This window comes from Pogonomyrmex barbatus, unplaced genomic scaffold (assembly GCF_055798465.1).
Source record: "Pogonomyrmex barbatus isolate J1 unplaced genomic scaffold, ASM5579846v1 scaffold17, whole genome shotgun sequence".
NCBI lineage: Eukaryota > Metazoa > Arthropoda > Insecta > Hymenoptera > Formicidae > Pogonomyrmex > Pogonomyrmex barbatus.
The window spans coordinates 3,189,688-3,217,145 of record NW_028297113.1 but is presented as its reverse complement, the minus strand read 5'-3'; the positions used below and the strand labels follow the sequence as shown (position 1 = coordinate 3,217,145).

Sequence of the window (27,458 nt, the reverse complement as noted above, 5' to 3'; positions counted from 1 at the left end):
GTGTGTGCACGATATCGCGCGTCTCGCACGTGACGATTTATCGTCGTAATTTTGAAATAACGAGACCGCGAATGCGACAAGCGGTTGCGCAAGTTGTGCACTTCATTAACAATAGTGCTTCACTGTGCAAGCGTCGATTTATGCGCGCTCGAGAATCGCGTCGATGCGATTTTGCGTTAAATCTTGGCCAATCCAAGATTTTCCGCCGCTGCGGAAAAGTGAATGGTGAGGATTAATGGTATGTATGTATTATGTAATAGACAAAATTGTATTTATCGCATTTCATATTTTTATTATTTATATATTTATTTATTTTTTTATATTTATCGTATTACATAGGATGTTTCGTAAGTCGAGGTCAATCATTCGAGAAATGAATAGAGACCCTAAAATAAAAAAAGTTGATATGAACATAAATTCGAAAATTTGTTATTTTCAAGTTATCTATTAGTACTATTTTTGAAATTACGTTAAAATTTGAAATTGCTTTGTTTTCGAATTTTTTTTCAAACTTGAAAGAAAAAGTGATCTTTATGAGTTTATAATATAATTAAAGTGGAGTCTCTGACTAAACGGGCTGTATTCCCATGTGGTGTATTCTGTGCTAAAACAATCCGCAACTTTTATTTAATTTTAATTATGTTATAAAACTCATAAGAAGTCATCTCTTTTTTCAATTTTGACAAAAAATTCGAAAACAAAGTAATTTAAAATTTCAACATAAAAACGATAATTCGAAAACAACGCATTTCCAGATCTGTGTTCATACCAACCTTTTTGCCACTTTTGAGTCTCCAATTACCTCTCGAGTGATTGACCTCCACTTTTAAAACGTCCTGTATATGAATTCTTTTATTATACATGTCATCTCTTTTTATGCCACGTTTATTATGCTATTAATATTAAATTAAATTTTTTTATCTATCAATGTCGTCGATAACTCGCGCGCTCATTCGTGTCAAACCTTCACGGGCGAGAAAAAAAAATCGAAAATAATCTCCATTAATTTCCCGAAGGTGAAAAAAAGTTAAGAAAAATGAGAGTACGCGTGTTTTTTGCGCCTGTGGTCGCGAAGGCGAGCCGCGATTCAGAAGCCGGGAAGTGCGATCGAACGCGCGCAAGAAAAATCTCGTGGAAAAAAGAAAAAAAAAAGATTGGATTATTATACCAGATCGGAAGGTGGAAAACCGGATTACCTTGAGAAGCCGGCGTAAAGCAGCCTCCTAAATATAGAGCTGCACTCGCACGCGTGAATAAAAGGCGTTACCATACTTACGATGATGAATTGATGGTGCTATCTCGCTATCGCGCCGGCGAAAACACGATGTCTGAAATCATTAGCGTTGTCCCTTTTAATTTTATTAAATTCCATTTAGCTCTCCGGCCAAGCCCTCCTTCCCCTTCGCGGCTCTCGATTCCTTTTGCAATCCTCCCTCATTGAGTAACTAAAATTAATTCTGAGCTTGTAAAACCGTCGAAATGCCCGCATGTAAATGAAAGCGGGAATTACCTTTGCCTCTGCTCCTCTGACAGCGACGCTAAAATATGAGTCTGATGAGGGAAATTCGTATCCAGTATCGTAATTTACAGCAACAAATTTTTAATATATTCACGGACTTTTGCTGATTTCTCGCGATTAATTCCCCGATCTTGCCCGAAAAAGAGAGATAAAGAGAGAGAGAGAGACATTCTCCTTCCGATGCCTTTTCGGAAGAGTGACGACCCTGTTGAATGCGCTCGTTAACAATCGAAAGCACGGAAAGCCCGCGCGATTCGTCTCGAGTAAAGGAGTCTTATTACGGGCACGAAAGCCGATCGATCTCTCGATAGCCGGAGATCAAACTGTCGGAGAGCCGGGCATGCGCTCGTAACAAATCGGATCATCGTTGCGGAATTATCGCGGATCGGTACGCGACGGTACGGGCCATACGTGCTCGTATTCGCCGCTTTGTATTTTGCCATTAACGTCGATCGTTCTCGCGCGGTACTAATAATAGGCCTATCAATTCGCACGCTGTTTTGACTTCTGCCCGCGAATTCGATCCAACTACTCGAAAATATCATTCATTCAGCATTCGCTCTGGCCGCAAAACGATCCGATTTCACGCCCGTAGATACGAATAATGTTACATTTATTGCCCTTTGTTCTGAAAAATCACGCGCGCAACCAACGTATTTCGTGTTATTGATGACCCGATTAATCTTGTTAATTTATTTCTTTTTCAATTTTAATGAGATTAGATATTCATCAGCCACGTGTTTTTTGAAATCATTCGTACATATATACTAGAGGAAAATTTAAAAAATTCATCATCAAGGTTTATGATGCTGAAACGACACGTAATCGTCAGTTTAATAATTATTATTTTAATCTTCTTATAGAATAAAAATTATGTAGATATGAAAAATTTTGGTGCATCGAGCTAATCAAATTATTTATTCTATTAATATTTACTAATTAACAATAACATATTTACGAAATTGTAAGTCTATACGAGAAAAGTAGTGGTAAAGTATTGAAAAATTTAGCTAAATATAGATTTAAAAGTAAATTTGTTTCGTCAAAATTATGTAGAACAAAAATTTTTTACATTCCACCGGCCAATTTAAATGTCTTACTTAATTATTTTAGATCTAAGATAAAATTATATTTAGATTCGTATCGAAATCTTTAGATACGTACAATAAACCTCGTACTTTCTATGTACGTACGAGAGATCTGTACATGTGTAATTCTACATTGACATTTAATTTGTCATTACGAAGGAATCGGCGGCACGCTACACTTTCGTGTCGATGAAAAGCAGGTAAAAGGCTTCGTCACGATGAAGTTGACGAGAGAGGCATACTGCCGCGAGATCGACGCGATTTTACTATACGCGAGTTTATCGTATCGGGGGGAGATTTATCGTGTCGGACACGATAAGAGTGAACGCGAATGTTCTCCCTACCATAAAGTAATTACGGCCCGAGGAAAACCTATTTGCGCGCTCGCTCTTACATTCCTGTCGTATATCCGAGGGAATTAGTGTCTCGGTTATTTCATAAAAATACACCTCACGTAATCATCGGCGATAGTTAGAAGCTGCAGATGCACCTATCCCACAATGCTTATCCCATAATTCTTATTCATTAATTTAAAAATGTCATTTTAAACCCATGTAAAATTAACTTTTTAAGAAATATCACCAAGTACACGCGCCCCATATTGTCTTGAAAAAAAAATATTAAAAAGTAGCACTAACATGTATCACTTAAATTGATTTTTTTCCTAAAGAGCGTTGATATCACAAAGTTGCTCCATTTAAATAAAATGCTTGTACACTTCACATGATTCTTTCATTATGACGTTTTGAAATTATTATATTCAATAAAATATAATCCTTTAATTCGAAAATATCTCGTGACTTTGAATGTACAATTGTGGGATTATTGCGTCCGAACGATAGACCGATTAATTTTATATTAAAAGTAAAATATTTTGAATGTCGAAATAAAATTGAAAATTGAGAGAAAAAAATGAAGAGCAAAATATTAAAATAAAATATATAAATCGAGCGATAAAGAGATAAGAAGAGTTTAAATGTTACGCTGTTCGGCTGAACTCGACAATTAGTATTCTGTAATTCCAACCTGACTTTTTGGAGGTGAAAAACATTTTTTGATCTTAGCCTTTCGAGAACTTCTCGTCGCAGCGTTCAGCTCTGTCGATCGCGCGCGGTCGTCGCATCGATCGCCACCGACTTGCGCGTCGCGTGCACGACGATGAAACTGCACGACGACGTAAATAATTTAGCCGGACTGTCGCGTAAGTGAAGACGCCCGTTTCTGTCGGGCGCGATGTCGTTCTTTATCGCGCGATTTTACGAAACGCGTACGTGTGTGATCCGCACGGTATTTCGCGTATTTCGCGCCGCACCGACGAGAGTTCAGCTAGCGATACGCTATTCATGCCAGATTTTTTTCCTTTATTCTCTAGTCTTTTATTCTCTTTTCTTGCGAATTATCATCTTTTTGCCTTAGATTATAGCTACTTTCCTCCTAGGGAACACAGTCAATGGAAACACAGTTGCATTTGGGTATATTTTAAAATTTACTACCAATGTTGAAAATACTATAATATATTATAGTATACTATGTATTATCAGAGCTAGAAGTAAATTTTGGAACATATCTTTTGATGCACATCAACAAACTCATTCGACATTGTTTGAGTCGAAGGATGTCGATTGAGTTTGAAAAAATTGTAAATGGAAAGCAATTGATTACAATTTTCTTCAAACTCAATCGAACTCTGACTTTTCTCAGGAGGAGAGTCAAATAATGTTTGTTTTCCATTTACGATTTTCTTCAAAGTGTGTTCCAAATTTATTTTTAGCAGTCTATAACAGCAGCTTCCTAGCGCTTTATTTTTGCGAACACGGTTTTTCGTTTTTTTTTTGTAATTACACACAGAAAAAAAATTGCTGCAGCATTTAAATATTTAGCCAGATCCAAAAATAAAAACTGGTTGCTAGAATATAACAATTTTTTGCAACATTATCATTATTCTTAAAGATTTCACGTGCATAATAATTTTGATGATTCAACAAAATTATTTTCAGATCTGGTCGAATTTTTAGATCTCTCAGCATTCTTTTCACGACTCGTCGTGAAAAAATCCTGTACAAATATATAAAATCTTATACATATGGAACAGTTATTATCATTCGTGAATAATGTGAATAAGTGAATAGATTTATCGAGTTTGCATTCGTTGTTTACCATTCATACTGAGATCGCCAGTGGATCGGCTTTTCGACGAGATCAAAGGATGCGAATCAATCAATTTGTGTTGATTCGTATACAGAATTTCAGCATTGCAAACGATGAACGGTCGCAAATAATATAATATGATGGCTTTATACGAACGAATGATGAGTTTCTGCGAATTGCGAATCACAATCATCATTTCACGTAATCCACATAATCTGGATTTATCCTCGTATACAATTGCGCACTCAAAAAAAATGTTTCGCTGGTACAACTACAATTCTAAATGTTACAGTTAAAATGTTAAAAAAACGTCTCGTTATTTTTTTTATATCCGCTAAAAACTTGTCGTGACATAGAATTTATAGTAGCAACAGTATATGCAAGAAAATTTAAACTTTATAACTAAATCACACAGTCACTTTTATAAAAGGTGTGAGTGACTGTTGTCTGATGTCATAGAGAGATTTCCTTGCTGAAAATTGACAAATTGTCCACATATAAATTTTGTCACCGTCATCTATATTGATTAGATACAAAATATGTGCGCGGTGCTTGCCAAGTCATTCATTTTAGCTAATTTCTTTGTAGCTGGATAATTTTTCGCTAAGAGATATAAGATCACTTTTTTCAGTGGTACGCGGTTCTTGCCGAGAGGAGTGTCGCGGCCGTGATGCCAGCGTGAAATTACTTATCCGCTCGACCGCTGCGACGTGATCGCGCCAATTTGGCGTGTATTAAACTAAATTAAGTCACTCGCGAGTCCGATCGCGAGAACGGCGATTAATCAATCTCTATCAACACACACACACACACACACACACACACACACACACACACACACACGCGCGCGCGCGCGCGCGCGCGCGCGCATCGATATCGCAATAAATTAACTGTTTTAATTAAATATCGAAGATTTACGGCGGGAGAGTTGCTCTCGGCCCCGGATAACGGCGCCGTTTATCGAGGTGTGCGATCGTGTTTAACGAAATAGCGGTAGACGCGAAGAAGATATCCGACGATACTCGGCGGTTTCTCGCTCGCCGATTTTGTCCTCCACCTCGGTTTAACGCGAACACCGCGTCGGACATCGCGAACATCGCCGCGGTCGATGAACCGGTGCCACGAGGGTAAGAATGTATCCTCGATGCGACCGTGTTGATACGCATGATTCATCGGGGTTAATTGTTATATCGAACAAACACGGCGACGGCGATGGCGACGGCGATGGCGCGAGGGCGAAACCTTCCCGAGCGCAAACGGGCGCAAACGTGTGTTCTACGTGCAGTGATCTTCTGTGATAAAAACTAGAAAAATTGATGATTTGAACAAATATATATTTTATGTATTTCGGCCATATTTACAGCCAGGAAAGAACCTGGTTTACAAATTTTTTTCTTATTCCACACGTCCATCCATATCTTATTCTACCTGCATTAAAAACGAAAACTCCTAGCCCCCCCTATTCATATTGCACTTTAATATAGTCCTTAACTATAGCTATCACATTTTCTTTTCCTTCTCATATAACTTGTATCTCTTTTACATTATACCTTACAGTTTCTTATCGCTTTTCTTCGTTTTTATTGGTGTACTTAATGTCGTCCCATATCGTATCATCTTCTTGATTACTACTTCTCTTCCTTGCTTAAAATGATTTAACAAATAAATCGACGTGATATTCTTGTGGCAAATGATGGAAGTGATCGCTCGTCGATTTCAATCTTGCGATGGAAAATAATTTTTGTCCATTTGCCGCGACTTCTCATTTCCTTCATTTAAAAGTTCTAGGGTTTCTTACTTACGAGCGTTTCAACTTTCGTGAGCAAAAGTGCTCTAATATATTTGCTCTTATTTCCTAGTTTTGTCACGATACACGCGAGCATTCGTTTTATTCGTGAAAATAACAGCTTTGTTGGAAGATCTAAAAATTTGGCCTGATTCAGAAAAAAGTGAAAAATAATTTTGTTGGATCATTAAAAATTATTATTAAAATTACTAAAATTATTAGTAGCATGTCTAAGTTAAATCCTGACAATAATATAATTTTTTTTTATTCTGATGATAAATTTGCAACTATGATTTATTATTACTGCTGCCAAAAAATATGGATGTTGGGCCGTTATTTGTTGCAGAATTTATATTGTCGGAGCACGACATTGTAGCAATTAAGCATTTTCTGAGATGTTTTGTTTTCAATGATAAGTTTAGAAAAATCAGCGAAGAAAATAAAAAAGATCGAAACGAATCTTACTCGTCACGTCCTCGTCGTGGTTTTGGATACAACCGAGAGCAGACAATAAATAGAATTACCAATGTGTATGATTTGACTACTCAAATGTTTGAAAATGTTATTTAACTTTTTTTATGAGCAATTAAGGCCGTCCCCGAACAAATCATCTTGGCATCATTTTACACTCTCTTCGAAGAATATCTGTGATTTTTTTTTAAGTCTCTACGGATATGCATGTGACTTTGTTGCTCTTTAAATTTAATTTGACGGCCTAATAAATTGTTTAACTTTATTATTTAATTTTATTATTATTATTAGTATTATTTTTTTTACATTTCTATTATTATTTATTTTCTATTATTCTAAATATATCATTAGCTTGCAATAAATTTTTAATGCATTTCATTATTTATTTATTTTGGGGCGCCCAAATCTGGCTGCTAGCTTCAGCTTCATATTTGAACGATCTAATTATTTTGATAATCTAAGAAAATTATTTTTCAGATCTGCATTTGGCCAAATATTTAGATTCTACAACAAAATCATTCTTTCCATAATAATATCTATCTCTGGTCACTTTTTTTTTTATAATAATCTTGAATTGAATTTTGATAATTAATCAAGTTCTATCGCGAATCTTACACTGAAAAAAATCTTTTGCAAATATTATCTAGATACGAAAAATTAGCTAAAATGATTAACAACACGGAAAGAATACTTTTGCTGGCAAATCTAAAAATTTGGCTAGATACAAATCTGAAAACGATTTTGTTGGACCTTCAAAATTATTATATATGTTCAAATTGATTGTTAGAAGATCAAACATTTTTGCAGTATTATCATCATATTTAAGTGTTCTACAAAATAATTTTGGTAAACAAAATTTTGCCAACAAAATTATTTTTAGATCTGTATCTGGTCAAATTTTTACATTTGCCAGCAAAAGTGTTCTTTCCATGAAGAATTGCGATATCGCATTATTATATCTTGTATTTAATAAATATAGACGACAGAGGCAGAATTTATGTCTGAACAATTTGACAAGTTTATAACAAGAAAATTTTTCTATGGTCCAATCAGATAATAGTCACTCACACTTTTCTAAAAGTGACTAAGTGAGTATGACTTGATTTTGAGATCTAAATGTTCTCGCGTATATTGATATGCGGCTATAAATTCTATATACGGCAATTTTCTAACAGATACAAAAAATAGCGATATATTTTAACCGTGACATTTAGGATCCTAACCGGAATATTTTTTTTTTAAGTCTAAACAGTTGTCGAACAAGATTCTTCAATAAAACTGTTCTTTTTGTATTTAATTTAACCCGATCTTCGCCGTGGCGATTTTTGGCGATTGTTGGCGCCGTGGATTTGTTATTCATGGCCGATCGAACGATCGCAGAAAGAATAACGTCTGCGACGATCAGACGATAAAATCACCCAATTTCGCGCATGTTCCGCGTCGTATTACGCAAATTTCGCACGAAGGAAAATTGATTCATCATCGCTTCACCGGCAAATCGAGCTTTTTCTACGTCAACTTTTGTCATTCAATCGATCAAGTGACACGGAAAGACACGCGTTTATCTTTCTGTCTCCGTATGTTTCTATTTCATCTCGGTATGGAATTAAAATGTAATATTCTTAATTAGGTCTCTCTTAGGGAATTTACGCCGTGAAATTTCATAATGCAACGACGTAAAGAATACACATTTTACGACGTTACGTGTATATGTATATATATATATATATATATATATATATATATATATATATATATGTATGTATATATACCATTCTATCTCCATTTTCACGATGAAAGATCGCGTTACGATCTTGCGCGTCGTAAATTGCAAGAGACGCGAATTAAGCGATAGCCTGCAACATCGCATTTATCACGTGTCCGTCGACTTCTAACGTTTGTCATTAGAAAGATAATCATCGAATGATTCATCCGTAATATCCTTATTAACGGTTAAAAATAATATAATGATTTTTATCGCGCGGATAAACGAACGTATTATACGTTTATTCATGGGAGCTCGAGTTTGACACGACTGATAACCGTGAAAAGCACCATCGGAAAAGCCTGGTTTTTCGCAAAGCTTCATCATTTTATTCCCTTTAAGCTCTCCCATTTGCGCTGATAAGCTTCGGTGTCCATAGCGACGTCGCCACACGAAAATGCGAAAGCTCAATTTCGTCCATCGCACGGAATCGCTAAATATTCTCCCGGGTTCGAAACCCGCGTGATCGAGAAATACTCGCTCGATGGCGTATCAATTAAACGCTCCTTTGCGCCTTCAATCGCGTTTTTCGACATTTTTCAAATTTCGACGCAATTTTTTTCCGATCACAGGAACACTTTCCGGATCACGTTGCGTGACACAAGGATGAGCTTGTCGTGCGAACGAAAAACAAACACGTAAAGTCCCCTGTTTATAATTCTTACGTTCGTGTTACACTGCAATTAAAATTTCTGCGGGACGTATTTTTTTTTTTTTTTTTCTATAATGATAGACTCGTTGAAGTGCTCGACAGCGGCGCTTTTATAATTAACGATAACATTACGCGGCTAATCCGTTACGATGTAGTAACTCTCGGGGAGAGTTTCGAGTTTCGTAGTCACCGGGCGGGCGCGCGCGGACGGGACATAAGGCGATGATTAACGAGCGCGAATCATTTCGACGCGAGGCCACTATCAATTTCGACCATCCCCGCCTACTTCCTGAAGGGACAGGAAGACGGTGGGACGGATGCGCGTGGGCTCCCCGAGGATCGCGATGCCACCGGCGATCTTGGATCGATAGCGCGAATTGCCCTCCCTCCCTCCTCTCCTCCCCTCCCCCCCCCCGCGTGCGTGGAGTCGACGAATTCTCTCGTTTCGAAGAAAAATACGGCGTCCTCTATTGCCGCTTCCGAGATCGATAGATTATCGACGTCCCGCTGTGCACATGGAAAATTTCGCGTTATGCATGCAACTCGCGACACGCGCAAAGTAATTGAGACGCCTCTCGCTCCGTCGAGATAAATGTTTGCGTCTCCATTTTCCAGAACAGAAATATTCGTGAAGATAAATTTCCAAGATAAACGATGAAAATTCGTCGATTCTTTATAGAAAGACGTATCGTCGAATGTTGAAGAAAAAAAATTAGAAAAGATTTAATAAAGTTGTGAAAGCAGCTTCGTGAAGAGAACCCACGAGTAAATGCGCATTGTAATCGTTTAGCGTGAAATGCGGATTTTTTAAATTAAATTTGTTAAGTAGAGTATATTCGGGGAAAAAAAAAAAAAATAGAAAAAAATTCTTTCTTCGCTGCGAATTTCTAGGTTTTCTTGTTTATTGGTTTCGTAATTTGACGTTTATTATTCTCGCCAAAATCTGTATTTACTTTCGATCGAAGTCTATCGCGATGATATTTATAACGCTCATTTGTTATTCATGCAATATATAGGCATCTCATTAGTCGGGCGATGCCATCCGTCATCAGCGAGTCGATACATATATGTTCAAGTGGAAAGTGAAATCTCATTGGTTACAAACGTATAGTAGTATAGTATAACGTTCATGTTTTTGTCATAAATATTTCAATCAAATTAATTCAATAGTCATTACTCTTGTTCGTGACAGATATATCGCTATTTTAAATTAATTTCGTTATTTATCTCTCCATAACACATGATCATAATCTTTGATTATTCTTATTTGTAAACATGTAAGCAAGAACGAATATTTTATCAGACAGAAATATTCCATTTCCAACCGTCGCGAGTATTTGTTCCAATTTGCTTCTTTTTGAATCTTCTTGAGCCATCAGTCGTATCGCTCAAAGGTTTTATAATTTTGTTTCTAAATAAAACAATTCTGTTTTTAAATAGTTCTATTTTATAACGGTGCTTTATTTTAACTTTTTTAAAGAGATTCTGCTTTAAAAAACAGCTCTTAAATATTTTTTTAAATAGTTTTACTCTAAAATAATGCTTTAAAGTAATTATATTTCTGAAATAGTTTTATTAATAAGAATAGAATAAAGCAGAATAAAGCTTCATTTTAATTTTTCTCAAAGCGATTCTGTCTTTAGTTTTTATTTTAAAATAATGCCTTATTTCTCTCTCGACTGTAATATAAATTGAAGGTAATTAAATTTCTACGTGCGCAACGTGATGTAATAAGCGTGGCGGAAAACGCGGCTGTCAGCATGTTAATATTCCCGAAGTTGTAACAGAAAAGTTTCCTGCGAAGCAGCATTACACCGGCCGTTTCCACCTCGGAGCGCGTTGAAAGAATCGAGTGAAAATTTTCACGAGATAACGCGATCCGTTATCACGAACTTTCCGTATGTACACATATAAAAGCGCGAGCTTTACGGGAGGTTTGCACGGCAGGCGAGAAACGTGTGCTCGCGTTTTAAAAATAGCGATCGTGTTTGCGTTCCCGGCGATCAAAGAACTCCTACGACCGGTCGTCGATGAGTTTTCCCCAGTTTCCCCCATGCGATCGATGGTGAACGGATGGCTGGCTCTTTGAGGAAAGTCGATAATTAAAAACGTCGTTTCAACGATGAAATCGGGTTCTCGAAAGGCGGTTTTGTGAATTTTATTTCCCCCTCGCGATTTGGTATCCTTTACATATACGATTGCCTCGCCGTCCATCGCTTCGCGATTTCTCGCTAATTATTCGATATAGCTATTTCGCACGTCAAACTCGTTGCTCGTCCAGCGAGGTTCGTACGTCACACTGCGTACGCTTGGTTAGAGTTTTCGTAATTGCAAACAAATATAAAATATTGTGTAATATAAAAATAATATAATATAATATAAAAATGAGACTGATATTTTGGTACTGTGTATCGATAGCAAATTTTTTACGTTGTTATCCGGCTATTTGCTGTAAAAGCGTCACAGACACATTTATCTCTTATGAGGTACATCTCGTCTTTCGCGAGATAAATCTTTTACGAGCATTTAAAAAAATTTTCGATAATGTCGGTCATGGATGACTACCGCGATCAACGTGTCAACGAGCACGTGCATTGACCATCAAATCGAGCATCGAGCTCTTATCTCGAACGGCCATACTCCCACGTCAGAAGTCACTTTTATCCGAGCACGCCTACATATTGTATTGCGGAAAAAAAAAAACTGGATATCGCTTTTTTTCATCGCATCGTATCTCGTACTTCTCCGATATTTGCAAGTAGCAATTACGTGACAGCATTGAAAATTATCAGTTTGATGATGATATCGATAACATCAGTTGCCATTTCCCGCGTTATATCATTGTTCTCTTATCGTATTTTTCTCGTTGCTTTGAAATAGATAAGCCTTATTGTGCTCGCTTTATCTAAGACAACTATGTAAACATCTGGAATTGAAGATACGACTATCGATTGCAATGCAGAAATGCACATTGCGCAGTTTTTAAGGGATATAGAAAGGTTTGAATATATGCAAAAACTCGGTAAACTTTGATCATTAATAAAGGCTTAGGGTTCGATTGAATACGAAATTTTTTTGTAAATTATTCATATTATATATTATCAATAAAAATTTATTTACAAAATTACAAAATATTGATGTATAAATATCGAAAAAGCAAATTGCCACTACTATTCAATAACGAATAATGCGAATATTTAGAAAGATCTGTTAAAAGTATGAATTAATTTGGCGTATGAAGCTATTGCAATTTAACCTATCGCAATGTAAATTGCACGAAGCTGTAGTTTTGCAAAAATTGAAAGCGGGTAATATGATATATTTAACCGAGCCAAATGGCATTGTATTTCGGAAGCTTTCCGCTATAGAATAGGCTAGGATAAACAATTCGGTAAAAAAATGAATGAAATGGCAGTAAAAATACGAAAAGAGAGATCGAAAAAATAGAGTGGTTTTTACTGAAAAACTGTTTGCTTCTTATTGTGCTTTTTGTAGAATACTATAAAATATAAATAAATAACAGTAGGTGATTGATTAGAATTTCTGTAAAAAATCTAATGTTCTTTAATAAAAAAAAAAAAGGAGAATATCTTTGTTAATTACCTTTAGAAATTTGAAAAACATTTGATTTTGAGAAAATTAAAATCTTTGATACAATTTTTCGTGGTACAAAGTATCTAATACTTATATATTATATATTTATTAAAAATATATATAGCTTAGAAAGGATTTCGTACAACTCATTTTTATATCTGTATTCGAAAAAGTTTTTAAACGAATCAAAGTTTTCGCACTTGAAAAAATAGTTTTACTAAAGTATCTAAAAATTCAGTCGGATCTAAAAATAATTTTGTTATGTCACTAAAATATTTATGTAAAATGTTCAAATTAGTTGCTAGAATGTCAAAAATTTTTGCAGTATTATCGTGCTTAAGTTTTACCTTTCATAATAATTTTAACGACATAATTAAAATTATTTTCAGATCTGTACTTTAGCAAAACGCTGTTCTTTCCGTGCAGATTCGAATTTTTTTCTCCTCAAGTCGCGGATTGTACATTTTGCATGCGGAAATCGCGCGAATCGTGTAATTCGCCAATGCTGCCGATAATTCCAACTTCAAGATTGAAATACGCCTGGCCATATAACGGTCGAATATCGCATGCCATAAATTATTCCCTTGGCACGAAATACTGTTACAATGTTTTCCTACTAAAGTAGTTTTAAAGCCTGTTTCCCCCGCAGGTTTTCATTTAGAGACGTTTGCCTTGTATTACGGCGGTTGACCCAGTTATACGATATTACTTTTTAATCGAAATCTCGATGCGGAGTCGATCTTCGGCGTTTCGCTTACTTAACGAGCCGTATTTCCTACGTGCTTTCGATCACGTAAAACTCTATCAAAAGGGGGGAAAAAAAATAAATTTCAAGACTCAGTCAAGCGTCTTGGAACTTCCTTTGAGGAAGAGTCAAGCGGAAAATTTCCGACCAGAGCGGCAGACACGCGGCAGAAAGCGAGGTGTCTTCCTGCGTGAAAGTCGTCGAATATCACCGATGGGTGACTCGAGAGTCCTGTTCGGAACTCGTTGCCGAAGGAGTTGACGCAAGATAGACGACTGCGAGGAGGCCCGCGACGACTCGAGCTTCTTACTAGCTTCTTACTATCGTCGCTTTCTGAGTCCGTCTCTCGATAATAGCCGTTTCTGTGTCATTCCCTCTCGATTTCACTCGCTTGCTCAAACCACGGGATCGCTGTCCCGCGGAAGGAATCCACCGTTACGCAATTCGGACTACCCGGCCCGATAATGTTGCGTTACGACGCGACGCGACGCGACGCGACGCGACGCGACGCGATGAGAGCGTCAGTTGCGCCACTCGACGAGGAGGAAGAGATGCGAGATAGGGGGAAAGTCGCCTTCCACGGCGCAGCACGCGCTATAAACTGGATCGTGAGATAAACGAGACGTGATCAAACGGGAGATATCGTAGCTGCCGCTATTGAAGCGAGATGAAACGAGGCGGAGCGACGTGTACCTATTTGCAGCGGACGTCGCTGCAGCGTTTGAAGTTGTAGTGGAGTTGTTAAGTAAAATACGAGGGTAGATTGAAAAGTGACTACCAATCTAAACTAACTAAAGAAGAAGACTTTTTTTTTTTTTTTTTTTTAGCCAAATGAAATTTATTTCTCAACATGGTCTCCCCTCAACACACGCGCTCCAACGTTTTTCTAGACTTTTCATTTCCTCGATATAATAACTTTTGTCTAAACTCGAAAATTAGCCATTAATGGTACTTATCACTTCGGCATCCGACGACAATTTTTTTTTTTCCCAAATAGCAATTTTTTTCGTCGACAATAATAAAACGCCGTAGAAAATCTTTTTTATCGCGTTTGAAACGCGCTCAAGACACAATCGTGAAATATTCAACCGATCTTGTTTTTGATCAACAGTGAGCAAATGCGGCACCCTCAGCTTTGTCATGCTTAATTCCTCGTGTAAAATGTTGTACACCCATTCATATGAGATACCAGCTTTTGCTATCTCTCTTAAAGTTGATCGACAATCGATTTGGTGAACATTCAGTAATCGATCATTTCATCCGTTGTTGCGATTTTTGATCGTCCAGAACATTCCTCATCGAAAATGCTCGTTCTGCCATGTTTGAACTCATCACGGTTTTTTTCACGGTTGTAATGAAGGAGCAGCATCTTCATTGAATCTATTTCATATCAGTTTTCATTTTTTAGGAGTTTTCTCTTTCAGATAAAGGAATTTTATCACGGCGCGATAAAATTTCTCTAATTTCTCCATTGTTAACAAACTATTATTGTAAAAGAATGTCAGAAATAAACTAATCGCTAGAATGATATCAAACTTAGCTTTGTGTTTTTTTTTTCAATATCATCTATTCACGGAAAGAACACTTTTGCTGGCAAATCTAAAAATTTGACCAGATACAGATCTGAAAATAATTTTGTTAACCCATCAAAATTATTTTGTAGAACACTTAAATATGATGATACTGCAAAAAATGTTTGATCTTCTAACAATCAATTTGAACATCATATATATAATAATTTTGAAGGCCCAACAAAATCACTTTCAGATCTGTATCTAGCCAAATTTTTAACAAAGTGTTCTTTCCGTGTTGAACAAGTATTGAAATTTTACTGAAATCTTTCTTGATCAGATCAAAAACTTTTCTACTCTCGTAAAAAATGTCGACATTAATTTGCATGGCAAATAAATTTACGTGCGTTAATTAAATATTACATTTTACATTAATATAACTGTGTAATATAATTTATGTGTATACATAATTTAAAGGAAGCTCGAGAGTGTTTAACTTGCTTTCAAATAAAATAAATAAGGAAATAACTTGCTTTTATATTGCTGTTTAGAGAAATTTAAGACAGATAATTAAGACATTGACGATCGAACGGTGTATTAATGACTTTATATTTTCGAAAACTCTCGGAATTTATAGAAAACCGATGCTAATAGTGCAGATTCTTAATTAACTCGTTTCCTAAGGCCATACTAAAGGCTCGCCTAATGAACACGCATGTAGTGCGTGCGCGGCGTCGCAGCAGAAACACGACGCTTTCGAAGTAATTTGTAGCAACCTGCGTCATAATCAAAAGTCCCCTTCCACTTCCGTTTCAGGTGCACGCAACCGAGCCCCGGTCGACAGCCTCCGGGGGACCATGAGCAGGTCCTGATCGCCGAGCAGTCGTGGGCCGCGAAGGGATGGACTCGGCGGGTCGACGCCAGCGAGAGAATAGACTCGAGCATCGATAACGATACGGGAGCAGACTGACATCGTCGTCGTCGTCATCGTCGTCGTCATCGTCGTCGTTGTCGTCGTCTAGAAGAATCCCCTCGAGACCGTTGCGAAATCCTCCGTCCGCGCTCTTCGCCAGCCCCCCCTTCCCCCCCGCTCGTCGTCGCCGCCGATCGGATCTGGAGGATGAGCATCGTAGCCATCGCCCGCAGGAACTGGGCGCTACGCCTGTCAGTGGTGCTGAACGTGTGCGTGTTGCTGTACGTGTGCGCCCATATCGGCTCATCCGGACCGTGGATCGAGGAACCGCCGACCAACTGGGCGGCGGCGGCGGCGCCGCTGCAATCGGATGCCTACGGCGGCGACCGCCTGAACGACCTTGTGAACGGGACCCAGAAGGGCGCCGCCGCATCGTCCTCTTTGTCCTCCGCGACCGTCGGCGCCACCAATAATGCAGCGCCGACAAACAACGGCGGCGCCGGCCGTCCCCTCAGGATTAGCGTCGTCACGACGCCTCCCAACGGGGCCAAGGCCGAGGCTGTGGACAAGCCACAGGAGCATCCGCGTAATCAGACGGTACTCTCTCTCTCTCTCTCGTTCCGCCTCTTCTTTTCCTCTTCGCTGATCTTTCATCTTTCAAAGGAATCCCTGATTTAGAGTAATCTCAGACCAGATATGGCTCGTCTAATTAACTGAACGCGTTTTATGAATTATAATACGTTATAAAATATTAATAGAGATAGCAAGAAATAGCATATCATAATTGACTTGAATTAACAATAATAGGAAAAAATTGATAGAACTAATACGACCTCGTTGATTCTACTCTATCGGGATATTAACGGAGAATATTGTCGTATTGTTATTCGGTAACCAAAATTTATAGAAAAAGAGATACTAGATACTAGACGCGTTGGGATGTCGTCGAGGAATTTAGGCTCGTGGGCGATCGCTATTCGCGGCATTTCCGCCGCTTTCCATGCTAATTTCTTCCTCGAACGGCGATTGAATCGATTGATTCTCCCTTTTCAGATGAGGAACAGCACGGTGAGCCTCGCGCGCGAGCCGATGAGCCTGAAGGAGGCCGTGCCCTGCAACGAGAAGTCGACCGAGCCAAGGCGGGCGCAGCGCGGCGACTACTGGGTCCTGTACAATTACGTGCCGATGAGCATGGCGGTGAAATGCTGGGAGAGCGTGACATACACCACGCACGCCGACTACACGTTCCTCGACAATCTGGAGCCGCTGCTGGAGCGCTGGCGAGCGCCGATATCGATCGCCATGCATGCACCCGGCACCGATTTTCCGGCGACCCTCGACGCCATCAGGTACTCGAGGAACTGCGGCACCCCCTTGGTCTCACAGCTGGTGACCTTCCACGTCTTCTTCAGCAGTAAACACGTGCCAAAAGTGGTAAATAGACGGCCCGACGAAGTCTAAGACGAAGTCCTCCTCGAGTTCCATCTTGCCTGCTCTTGAATCCCTCTTGAGTTCCGGATGTCTAAGAGTAACGTCTGCACGGCGAACGTCTCAAGTCGATGTGACGAAGGAGCATCTGTTCCCTGTTAACCACTTGTCTGTTATTGAATGTACCGTGTGTTCGCCAAGTCCTTCCTGGGCTCTGCACACATGAATCTAATCACATCTCGCGAGTATCGAGTACGCTGATATAACACGTTTGCTTTGTGAATAGTTCGCTTTTAGAATTTACACGACGAAGCTACGATATTAAACATTATACCTATTTTTATGATTATTGTTTGAAACTATCAATATTCAATGCGAGATCTTTCAGATATTCTCCGTAGATTTTTTTCATTGGATCAAGATTTTTTTAAATATCGCTTTTTGCAGTTGTCGATTATTTCACATAAAAATTAGTAACATTAACGTTGCATTTCTCACGCGCGAAGTAATTATTATTAAAATTACATAAAACATTTGAAACCAATAAAATATTTATATTAAATATGAAATCTTTCAATCAAATAAAATAGATCATCGCTTTCTCTGTAGTTGTCGGCTTTTTCATACAAAATTCGACGAGATTAATCAGCGATTCAAAGCCAGACGTTACATTTTCACGCGATAATTTGGTTCTCAAATGTACTGCATGAATTTACTTTATGCATATGCAATTCGTCCGCGAAGAGTATTTAGTATTTCGTATCACGAACTGTGTAGTTCGTTGCCGTTATTGCTATCTATTTTGTCTTGTAACGAGTATCTCGGATCTGGCGGATATGACACAGCTGGATACCGTAAAACAGTCTCGCGGTTTCCGCATGCGGTTTCGCCTCACGAGGCGAATGAAGCTCGCGTGGCTCGCATTTTGCAAAACAGGTCTTTAACGTAATCGCGATTACAATCGGAAAACCGCGTACGTGAATATCCCGTCGTTCTCCAGCATTAAGTTCCTTTCCTCAATGCTTCATTTAAATGCCACGTTTTCTCCAGCGCACCTTACGATCTAATAACGATACTAAAACACATAAGATATCTGTATATATGAAAAAATAGGATAGCGAAGAAGTAGAAAGACTGATTCTTACGCGTTCTCACGTTCGTAGTTTTGCCGAGCCCTTGAAGCTTCTAATATTTCCTCATAAAAAATTAACTCGTTTTCCATCCTGTCTCAGATACCGTCGTCGGAGAAGATCGCCTCCGACACATACAACTGCTCGCTCGGGCCTCCGTGGGTGAACGTCAGTCTCGCCAAGATGTACAAGAACGAGAAGAAGCTGCTGTATCCGGTGAATGTGGGTCGCAACATAGCGCGCGAATCCGCGCCCACCTTCTACGTGTTCCCCAGCGACATCGAGCTGTACCCCAGCCCGAACCTGCCCGCCAAGTTCCTGGAGATGATCCGCAGACGGGATCAGCCGGCTCTCGACAAGCCCAATCCCAAGGTCTTCGTGCTGTCCATCTTCGAGGTGGATGAGAAGAGCCAGCCGCCTAACAATAAGACTCGTCTGGTACGTTCCGATGATCGCTCGTCGATCCGCGGATCGGCCCGTCGGGGGGGGGGGGGGGGAGGCAATTAAGCGTCGCGCGAAAGAGAGCACGAGGCCGACGGTGTGTCCGACTGTGTCGTTAATAGTGCGGACGCGAGGGTCGGCAGTGAATCAATGGAACTTCCTTTGACCGTGGACCTTGATACGTAGAATTAGCATCGCTATTGTCTGACCGGCATGCGTACCGCACGGCACGACATGGCACGCGGCACGGCACAATGCACCTTTTGTCGCGTCATATTCAGAACTCGAGCGGCGTAACAGAGAGACCGATTGTAATCTTGATGCGCGTGTGTGCCCGGGTAATATTCCTTTTATTCTTTTTATTTTTTCTCTTTTTTTTTTTTTTGCCGAAACGCCTCCAAATCAGATATTAATACGCTCGCTAATTGTTGCCAATTGCTGATACGTTTTGGTCTCACAAAACTTGATCGATATTTTGATATTTTCAGGGACAAAAATTAGTTCAAATACATAACAGAAAATAATAGCAATATTTGGGAGACAGGCTCTTAAATGCCTAATTTTTCTTCTTTATTTTTTGTATTTAGATATATAAATACAAAATAAATACTTATATCGTCAACTACATGCCGATATTTTTAACGAACTTGCAACATAGTGGCTCAAAGCCAGAGCTAAATTTTTCCTCTTTAATAAATTGATAATCAAATACGAGATATAATGAAAAACAAATTCTTGAGAAGTTCTTTACAAAGCTCTTCGTTACGAAGGATTATGTAAATTTACAGATACAGATGCTGAAAGCGGGCACCGCGATACCCTTTCATAAAAAATTATGCTCCGGCTGCCATAATGTGCCGAAGAGCAAGGAGTGGCAGGAAGCGCCAGAAACCGAGGATCTGCATGTGTTCCATGTCGGCAAAAGGACTGGTAGCTTCGTACACTGGGAGCCGATCTTTATCGGGACCAATAACGATCCTCTTTATGATGAAAGACTCAGTTGGGAGGGGAAGAGTGATAAAATGACGCAGGTAAGCCCACCTGCTTCCAAAAATATAGAATAAGAATGTGATATAAAAAGTGAAAAAAGTCACTTTTCCTCAAATGTTATTGGATTGTTTGAGAAAAAAAATAGTCCAATTATAGGTATAATATATAATTTAGAAGAATAATTAATATTTATTTCTGGCGATGTTAATTACATATGTTTATAAGGTAAAATAAGCATATGTGTATTGTCCCTTTATACTTCGATAATTTATTGTCAAGTCAAATGCTTACAGGGTTACGCGCTCTGCGTTCTCGATTACGATTTCCTCATCCTGGACAATGCCTTCCTGGTACATCGGCCCGGCATCAAGATCTTCAAGAAGGATCCGCATCGCGACATGCTCACCGCCAAAACGAACGCATTAATTAAGAAGATCATAATGCCGGAGCTAAAAGTGTTGTACGGCACGAGAAAAGGCTGCGCCGTGTAGCCCGTAGAGTCGCGAGCACGTCGGCGCGTGCTCTATAGATGCCCATCTGTACGGTGGGAGCATTTGCGATCCTCGCTGTCGTCAGTAATTTCATCATCTGTAAAACCATCATCGTCATCAAGTCTTGTCGCGCGACAACAAATCATCCGGACTCGGAGCGGATTAATACTGCGACTCGCTCTGGATCTTCAAAATCGTGTTCACGTGCGTTCGATGCGACCCCCTCGCGAGTGGGTCTGAGAAAAATTCGCTACGATTTATAGAGAACTTTTCTCTTTCTCTCTCTCTTCTAATTATGCCAACTGAACGGTGCCGAATGAACAAACGAATTATTACATAAGTACTCGATGAGTTTAGAACAATATTGTTTCACGGACACGTTTCGTGCTCGCGCGACAAGCGTCCCAAACAGCACAAAATGTTCTAAAATTATCCAGGATGTCCTGAATGTTTTAGAATATCCTGAGTAGATCCAGATTGTTCGCAGAATGTTTTGTGCTGTTTGGGGTTTTATATTGCGATCATCGTCATTGTTGTCATTACGTTATCTTCGTCTTTAACACAATCGGTATTATAGTGTCTTACGAGAAACGTCGAGACAACGCGAAGGGCGAAGATTGCACGAAAGAAATAATGTACGTCGCGACGCTCAAATATTCTCTCGGTGGTAATTCTCTAGCTTTCGTAAAAGAATACTTAGCGCGTAAAGGAATCGTACCACGTATTTTTCACTCAGATAAATCTCTATAGTTGTACATAATGACAAGGTGCCTCATACATTTCAGTGTGTTTACAGGATTACTGCACTTTCGGTGAAAGTTACAAACGAACGGTGCCAGTTCCGATGCGACTTCATGGATCGTGACCGTCGATGCTATGATCGAAGCAAATTGCAGGTTATCTATTTAGGAATCCGATGTTCGTAGAATACCAATTACATTTTGGACAATACAGCCAACAATTTTACAGAATTCTATGTAAAATAATCTTACAAAATTAACCTGTTTACTCATCTTTGTTTAAGATTTCGCGAATTTTCTCCAAGAGTTTTAAAATTAATAGACAATGCTACCTAATCATATTAAAACTGTTGCTGTTAAATTTCTTTTTTACAATATATACTTAACTATATCTTAAATATATCTTTTTAGATAATCTATACTTCAATTGTGTATTTCAAACAATAGATATATTTTTTTTCCTTTTTTTTTTTTCGTTTTTATTTTTCATACAGCAACTTAATTCATTTAGAATATGTTCAGTCTACATTAACTGATGGACTTGGATTGAACTAAATGTAATTGCATGTAGATAAGCCAAACGCATTAAAAGTTCGCAATCCGAGCTATTCACCAGTTAAATCGCACATGTATATGGCGCTCACAATTCGAGCTATTCACCAACACGGCGAACACAGCTTTCCTTCTGCCTATAGACATTGAAACAAGAACTTGGCAAGTGTGGAATTATTCATGAATGAAGGAAAAAAAAATCACCGTCCAAGACTGAAGGATATTTGATATAAATTTTCTAGGTCTTCTTCCAGTGAGTTGCCTGATCGATGAATCATTAATTATTTATCTTTGTTAGCGTAACGTCATACTTTCGGACTCCATTTAAGTATCTTATTTCGTGATGGATAATCATATATTTTCGCGAGTGAGAAGACAGAACGACAGAACATGATCGGGTCGGATTGCGAACAGTTAATCCGGTCGATGCGTAATTTATTTGTTGTATTTGCAATAAGAAGCGATTCTACAAAAAGAAAACGAGGAAAGTCTTATCTTGTAAATTCGTTCTTATACACCAAGAAAAAATACGATAAATTTACTGACTTCGGCGATCGCGCAAGCGAGTAATATTTTTTAATAACTACATTAAGTGATAACGTTTTACTCATATAAAAAGCAACGTTTTTCTGATATAAAGAAAGAATATAATCGTATCCGAAAATAATTACGTTCTACAAAATAAATCACTATTTAAGAGTGAATAGTATAGTTCTAAAAAAAGTAATCTTTCGTAAAGTTTCGGTAGTCTTTTCGAGAACTGATAGATTCTATCGATGTTTTATGCGATCAGCTGAGAAATGTTAAAGGTGTTCCTTGCAATATCGTAAAAAAAATTTGAGAACGCTGCCAAGTAAGACGTTTAACTCATTTCCTTTTCTTTCTTTCTAAACTTCATTTTTCGCGATAATTATGCTGACGCGAAATGCGATACAATTGGAATTTTTGTAGCGAACTAACGCTATTGTATATATAAGACGTAAGCGCATAATATGAACCGTATACTTTTCTATCGTCACCCCGAGTAATATGACCAGCGAATGTACATACGATCTTTCGTAATTATTATAAGACTTGAATAAGAATAGTTGAGTCAGTACGTAATGTGTCGAGAATAACTAGTTTCGGCGATTTTTCAATCGAAGCGAGATGCTGACTCATTTTTTTGTGATAATATTAGGGCACAAAGTAATTAATATTCCTGTAATCGTCCGCTTTGTCTGCTGTAAAAGGCATCCTTGAAATCGAATATCATATGATTTCTCGCATAATAATGTAGCGTAATCATTGAGGCTGTTAATTAATTTTTCTAAGAATTACCACGATTTATTATTAATATATCATAATTTATTTATGAATATATTGATTGATAAATTTATCAATAGATCAGATTTAGTACGTCAAAAGTATATAATCTCGTTTTGTTTACATTACTTTTACTTAAGAATTTGTATATTGAACATTAAACTATTTTTTCTATAAGTATCTGTATAAGTATCTATATAAAAGCACAATTTTTTGAACAATTCGGAAATTATTTAATTTTTAAATTTACATTGATTTTTCTATAGAGAAAAATTGCAACAGTAATATTAGAACTTAATTTAAATTGAGGACATATATTCTATTTTAAAATTATTGATTTAATATACATAATGTTATGTTATAGATCCAGATCTGATACTTTTTCTCGCACATACATCATTCAGGTGCAAATAAAGTTACAAACTGCAAATTAATTAACGCGAAACTTGTTATTACAAATAATACAAATGCAATACAATATTTTGGTTATACAATAGTAGAAAAAATTATCTAAATTTAAAAGACAATTCTTATATTTCTTATATTTATATCGTTTGGAACAGCAAATAGATTTGAATAAAAAAGTTAAAATATAAGCAAAATAATATTTAAACATTTTTGATAGAAAATATTGGTTAATTAATATTTTTTTCAAGTAGATAACAAAATTTTTATCGTAAATATCTTGAAATTAAGAAACGCAAGAAACAAAAATTATTTGTAGGAAGATTTTGTATTATGGATATCAAATAACTTAAATCAGTGTTCGAAATTAAAACGTAGTATTTTACTGTTGTTGCTGCTGCTGTCTTTTCTTTTTAAGTTGTCACAGCTTTTTGACAATATTACAATGATATTATATGCTTAAACTGAATAATTTTTAATGATTTCACATAATTATCACGACTTAAGCCGCAATTTTTTGGTATAGCTATAATCATCTGTTACATCTCACAGATTCTCCATTTTCGAAGAAAAGAAATTTCGAGACTTTACCTGTCTGTAACCTCTTGTAAACATTTTCATTGTTCATCATAAAACTATTATTATTACTATAATCATACAGCTCTCTGATCTATTTCAGACAAATCTCCAAAAATGTATTTGATATTTTCTCATTTAATTTCACGCGCGGACAAAGAAACGTCATATACAAATTAACATGAGCCTAAAATTCACATACAGGTGAAGTCTGGCACTTTCTTTTATCAAACTCAAACTAATGGAGATCTTGGTCCTTTCCGACTTCGAAATAGGAATGCAAAAATATTTTAACTTATTTATAATCCGAATTTATTTGATGTTTCAAATAATGTGAATATAATGTTTTTTTTTTAATTTTGATAATTTTTTGCTATTGAACAGCCACATCCATAAAGAAGTTGTCGAAGAGTTAATTAACATCCTCTCAGAAAATTAGTATATACATAATATATACTATGTAAATGTGACACGTAGTCTTATATGTCGCCGATAATGTTTTCTGTAAAGTGTAGAACTCATATACATCGCATAAGTTCCTTTTATCTTCTCGCCTTTTCTCTTAATTTATCGGGGCTGTGCAACCGCGCGTGTGTGTGTATATATATATATATATATATATATATATATATATATATATTTATTTATTTATCACTCGTATATATGTATATATTACAATTATATCATCTCACTTCGAATTGCACTTAAAAATATCTATGTTTGTTAAACTTAACTTTTTGTATGCAGTTGCATAGAAAAAAAGAAGATAAATTCATATAAATAAAAAAGATTTCTGGCTTCCTTTGAAATAATATAATTGTAATACATATATCTAATGTAATAATGTGTATTCTGTGCCTTATGTATTGTCTCTTTTTGTCTCCTTATGTGCGAGTGCGTGTGTGCCAAAAATGTGCGTTTACAGGAATCGTGTGTGAATGATCGCGGAGACTAAAAGCTAAAAAAAAAAAAGAAGAAGAAGCATTCAATTATACAGTTAATATGCAAAACATAGAGATCGATTTATACATAATTGTAGCGGAAGATTTTTATATCTATCCCCCCTTTCTCCCCTCCGCCCCAGAAAAGTATCGCGACGAAAGAGGGAAGAATAAGAACATTCTTCGTCCTTCTTCTCTCTTTCCTCTGTCTCCTCCGTATGTATAAACTAATTAACAGAAAGTCGCGCCAAAGCAACGTAACATCCCGATCGCTGAGCTTGTCTTTCTCGACCGAACATCTTCATGCAACAAGCACGAGATTGTGAACGAGCTCCAGCGGAAATCGCCAGATATCGTTTTCCTTTCTTTTCCTCAAGCGAATTATTATGCGTTTATAATACTTGTAATTATTGTAAATACACGTGTAATTTTGTAAATAAGAACTATCTCTCGTCGGCCGTTTCATTTGAGAAAGAATACATTCCGCAGATTTCCCCAGGCGTATCTGAATTCACTGATCGGAATGGAGAAGAGAAACAATTGCCGTATCACACTCTTGCGTATATATATTTTAAGTTAAATTATGTTATGATTACGCGTTCGACGCGTAATGTATCTGAAAATAATATTTGAATTCAAAGAGATGCAGGAGTACTTTGATACTTCGTAGAGACAAAGACGGCGACACGTCGCTATATTCTGTTGGTCGCGCGATTTTACGAAATCGATATTTCATTCGCTCTACGTTACGTAATTCAGGAAATAAAATATGTAATACATATTTTTGACATATTTCATCCAGAATGAAAATAATTCGTCGAATTGAATTATACCTTATAATTGAAGTGATTCTATCAAAGAAATAGGCTCTTTGGCTTTTCCTCCGACGACAACGTTCCCGCCACGAGTATCAAAGGTGATTGCAGCTCTGTATACAAATACAGATTTGCATAAGATGTACATATTTGTAAACGTGAACGCATATACAATCGTAATAAATTCGATGTGTGTACATAGGCAAGATCATATTTTTTCAAACGGAAGGAACGTTCGGATGATTCGTTTAATCCGAAGGGAACCTATCTATCGAGAGTTGGTGTCGCTAGCATTGTGTATTTATTCAGTATACTTTCCGTATACTTTATTTCTTAGTATACTTAGCATACCTTAAAATACTTAGTATTTCAGTATACTTTAAGTATACTTTAAAGTGTGGGAAGTGTGTTTTTTTTTTTTTTTTTTTTTTTTCCGATCGTACAACTTCGAAACATGGATACGACGTTGTTATTTTATGTACATTTAACTCCCGCGAAAGCTGAAGCATATATTAATATATATACACAGACGCAATTCTTATTACTTTAAAGAGGCAAAGATCAAAGGGCTGTATTTATTTTGAGTATAACGCGAGGAAATCATTAGGCTAAGAACGCAGCTGCGTCGCGACAGAAGATTTAACCGAACGATTAATAGAATTCCATTCACTGCATTATACCGGGTTAAGGTATACTAAATGCTGATATACATGAAATTATTGAAATGTAAAAATACATAAGATACACTTCAAAATGATAGATATATATAAATAGTCAACAATGAAATTGTCATTATTTAGTTGAATGTGAATTAATAATTTCATTATTAAGGAAGTGATATTATGCTACTACTGTTTAGATATTTCATATATAGCAGTCTTTAAAGTGCACTTTAAAGTGCACCTGGTGCAGTGTAGTGAATGGAATTCGCTATAAGGCTAATTAATTTTCGATAGCTCCGAAGGAAACTTTAAATTTTCGAATTTTGACAAGTCGGCGTTTTCCTAATAGCACATCTAAACTCTGAGAATATTCTGATGTAAAGAAATTCTATGTTATTTCTTATATATTCCAAATATATGTTATATAAAAAAATTGTACTAAAAATGTTCGTATATTCAAGTTTTATTCAAGGTTTTTGTCATTTAAAGAACACATTCTACATTCAATATATTGATATTCATTATAGCTAAAAAATGTTTTATTTTTCAATATTAGAATGTAGCTTCAATACATTCTAAGGGAAAGAAAAAAATTGAATGTCCAGTATATTTTTTGTATAAAGCCTGTTTTTATTCTTACATTGAACTGTAATTTAGCTATTAAAAAAAAAAAAAAAAAAAACAGACCTATTGTGTATATCTCCAATATGAAGAGAATATATGCATATGCGATCTGAACGTTCTCAGAATCTGCACGTGTTATTAAAATTTGAAAGTAAATCTTTAATGC

The 27,458-nt window shown here is 37.0% G+C and overlaps 1 protein-coding gene across 1 annotated transcript in view; it reads left to right on the top strand.

Annotated features, from left to right (window-relative positions):
* Positions 1–25,634, top strand: part of LOC105431187 (beta-1,4-glucuronyltransferase 1) — a 45,765-nt gene extending 20,131 nt beyond the window's left edge. Inside the window, exons 2-6 of the mRNA XM_089074437.1 lie at positions 16,096–16,789; positions 17,246–17,626; positions 18,853–19,188; positions 19,980–20,222; positions 20,475–25,634. Coding sequence (XP_088930563.1) covers positions 16,400–16,789; positions 17,246–17,626; positions 18,853–19,188; positions 19,980–20,222; positions 20,475–20,672 — 1,548 coding nt within the window. The 5' untranslated portion in view covers positions 16,096–16,399 and the 3' untranslated portion in view covers positions 20,673–25,634. The remainder of the gene's footprint in view (positions 1–16,095; positions 16,790–17,245; positions 17,627–18,852; positions 19,189–19,979; positions 20,223–20,474) is intronic.
* Positions 25,635–27,458: the final 1,824 nt, after the last annotated feature.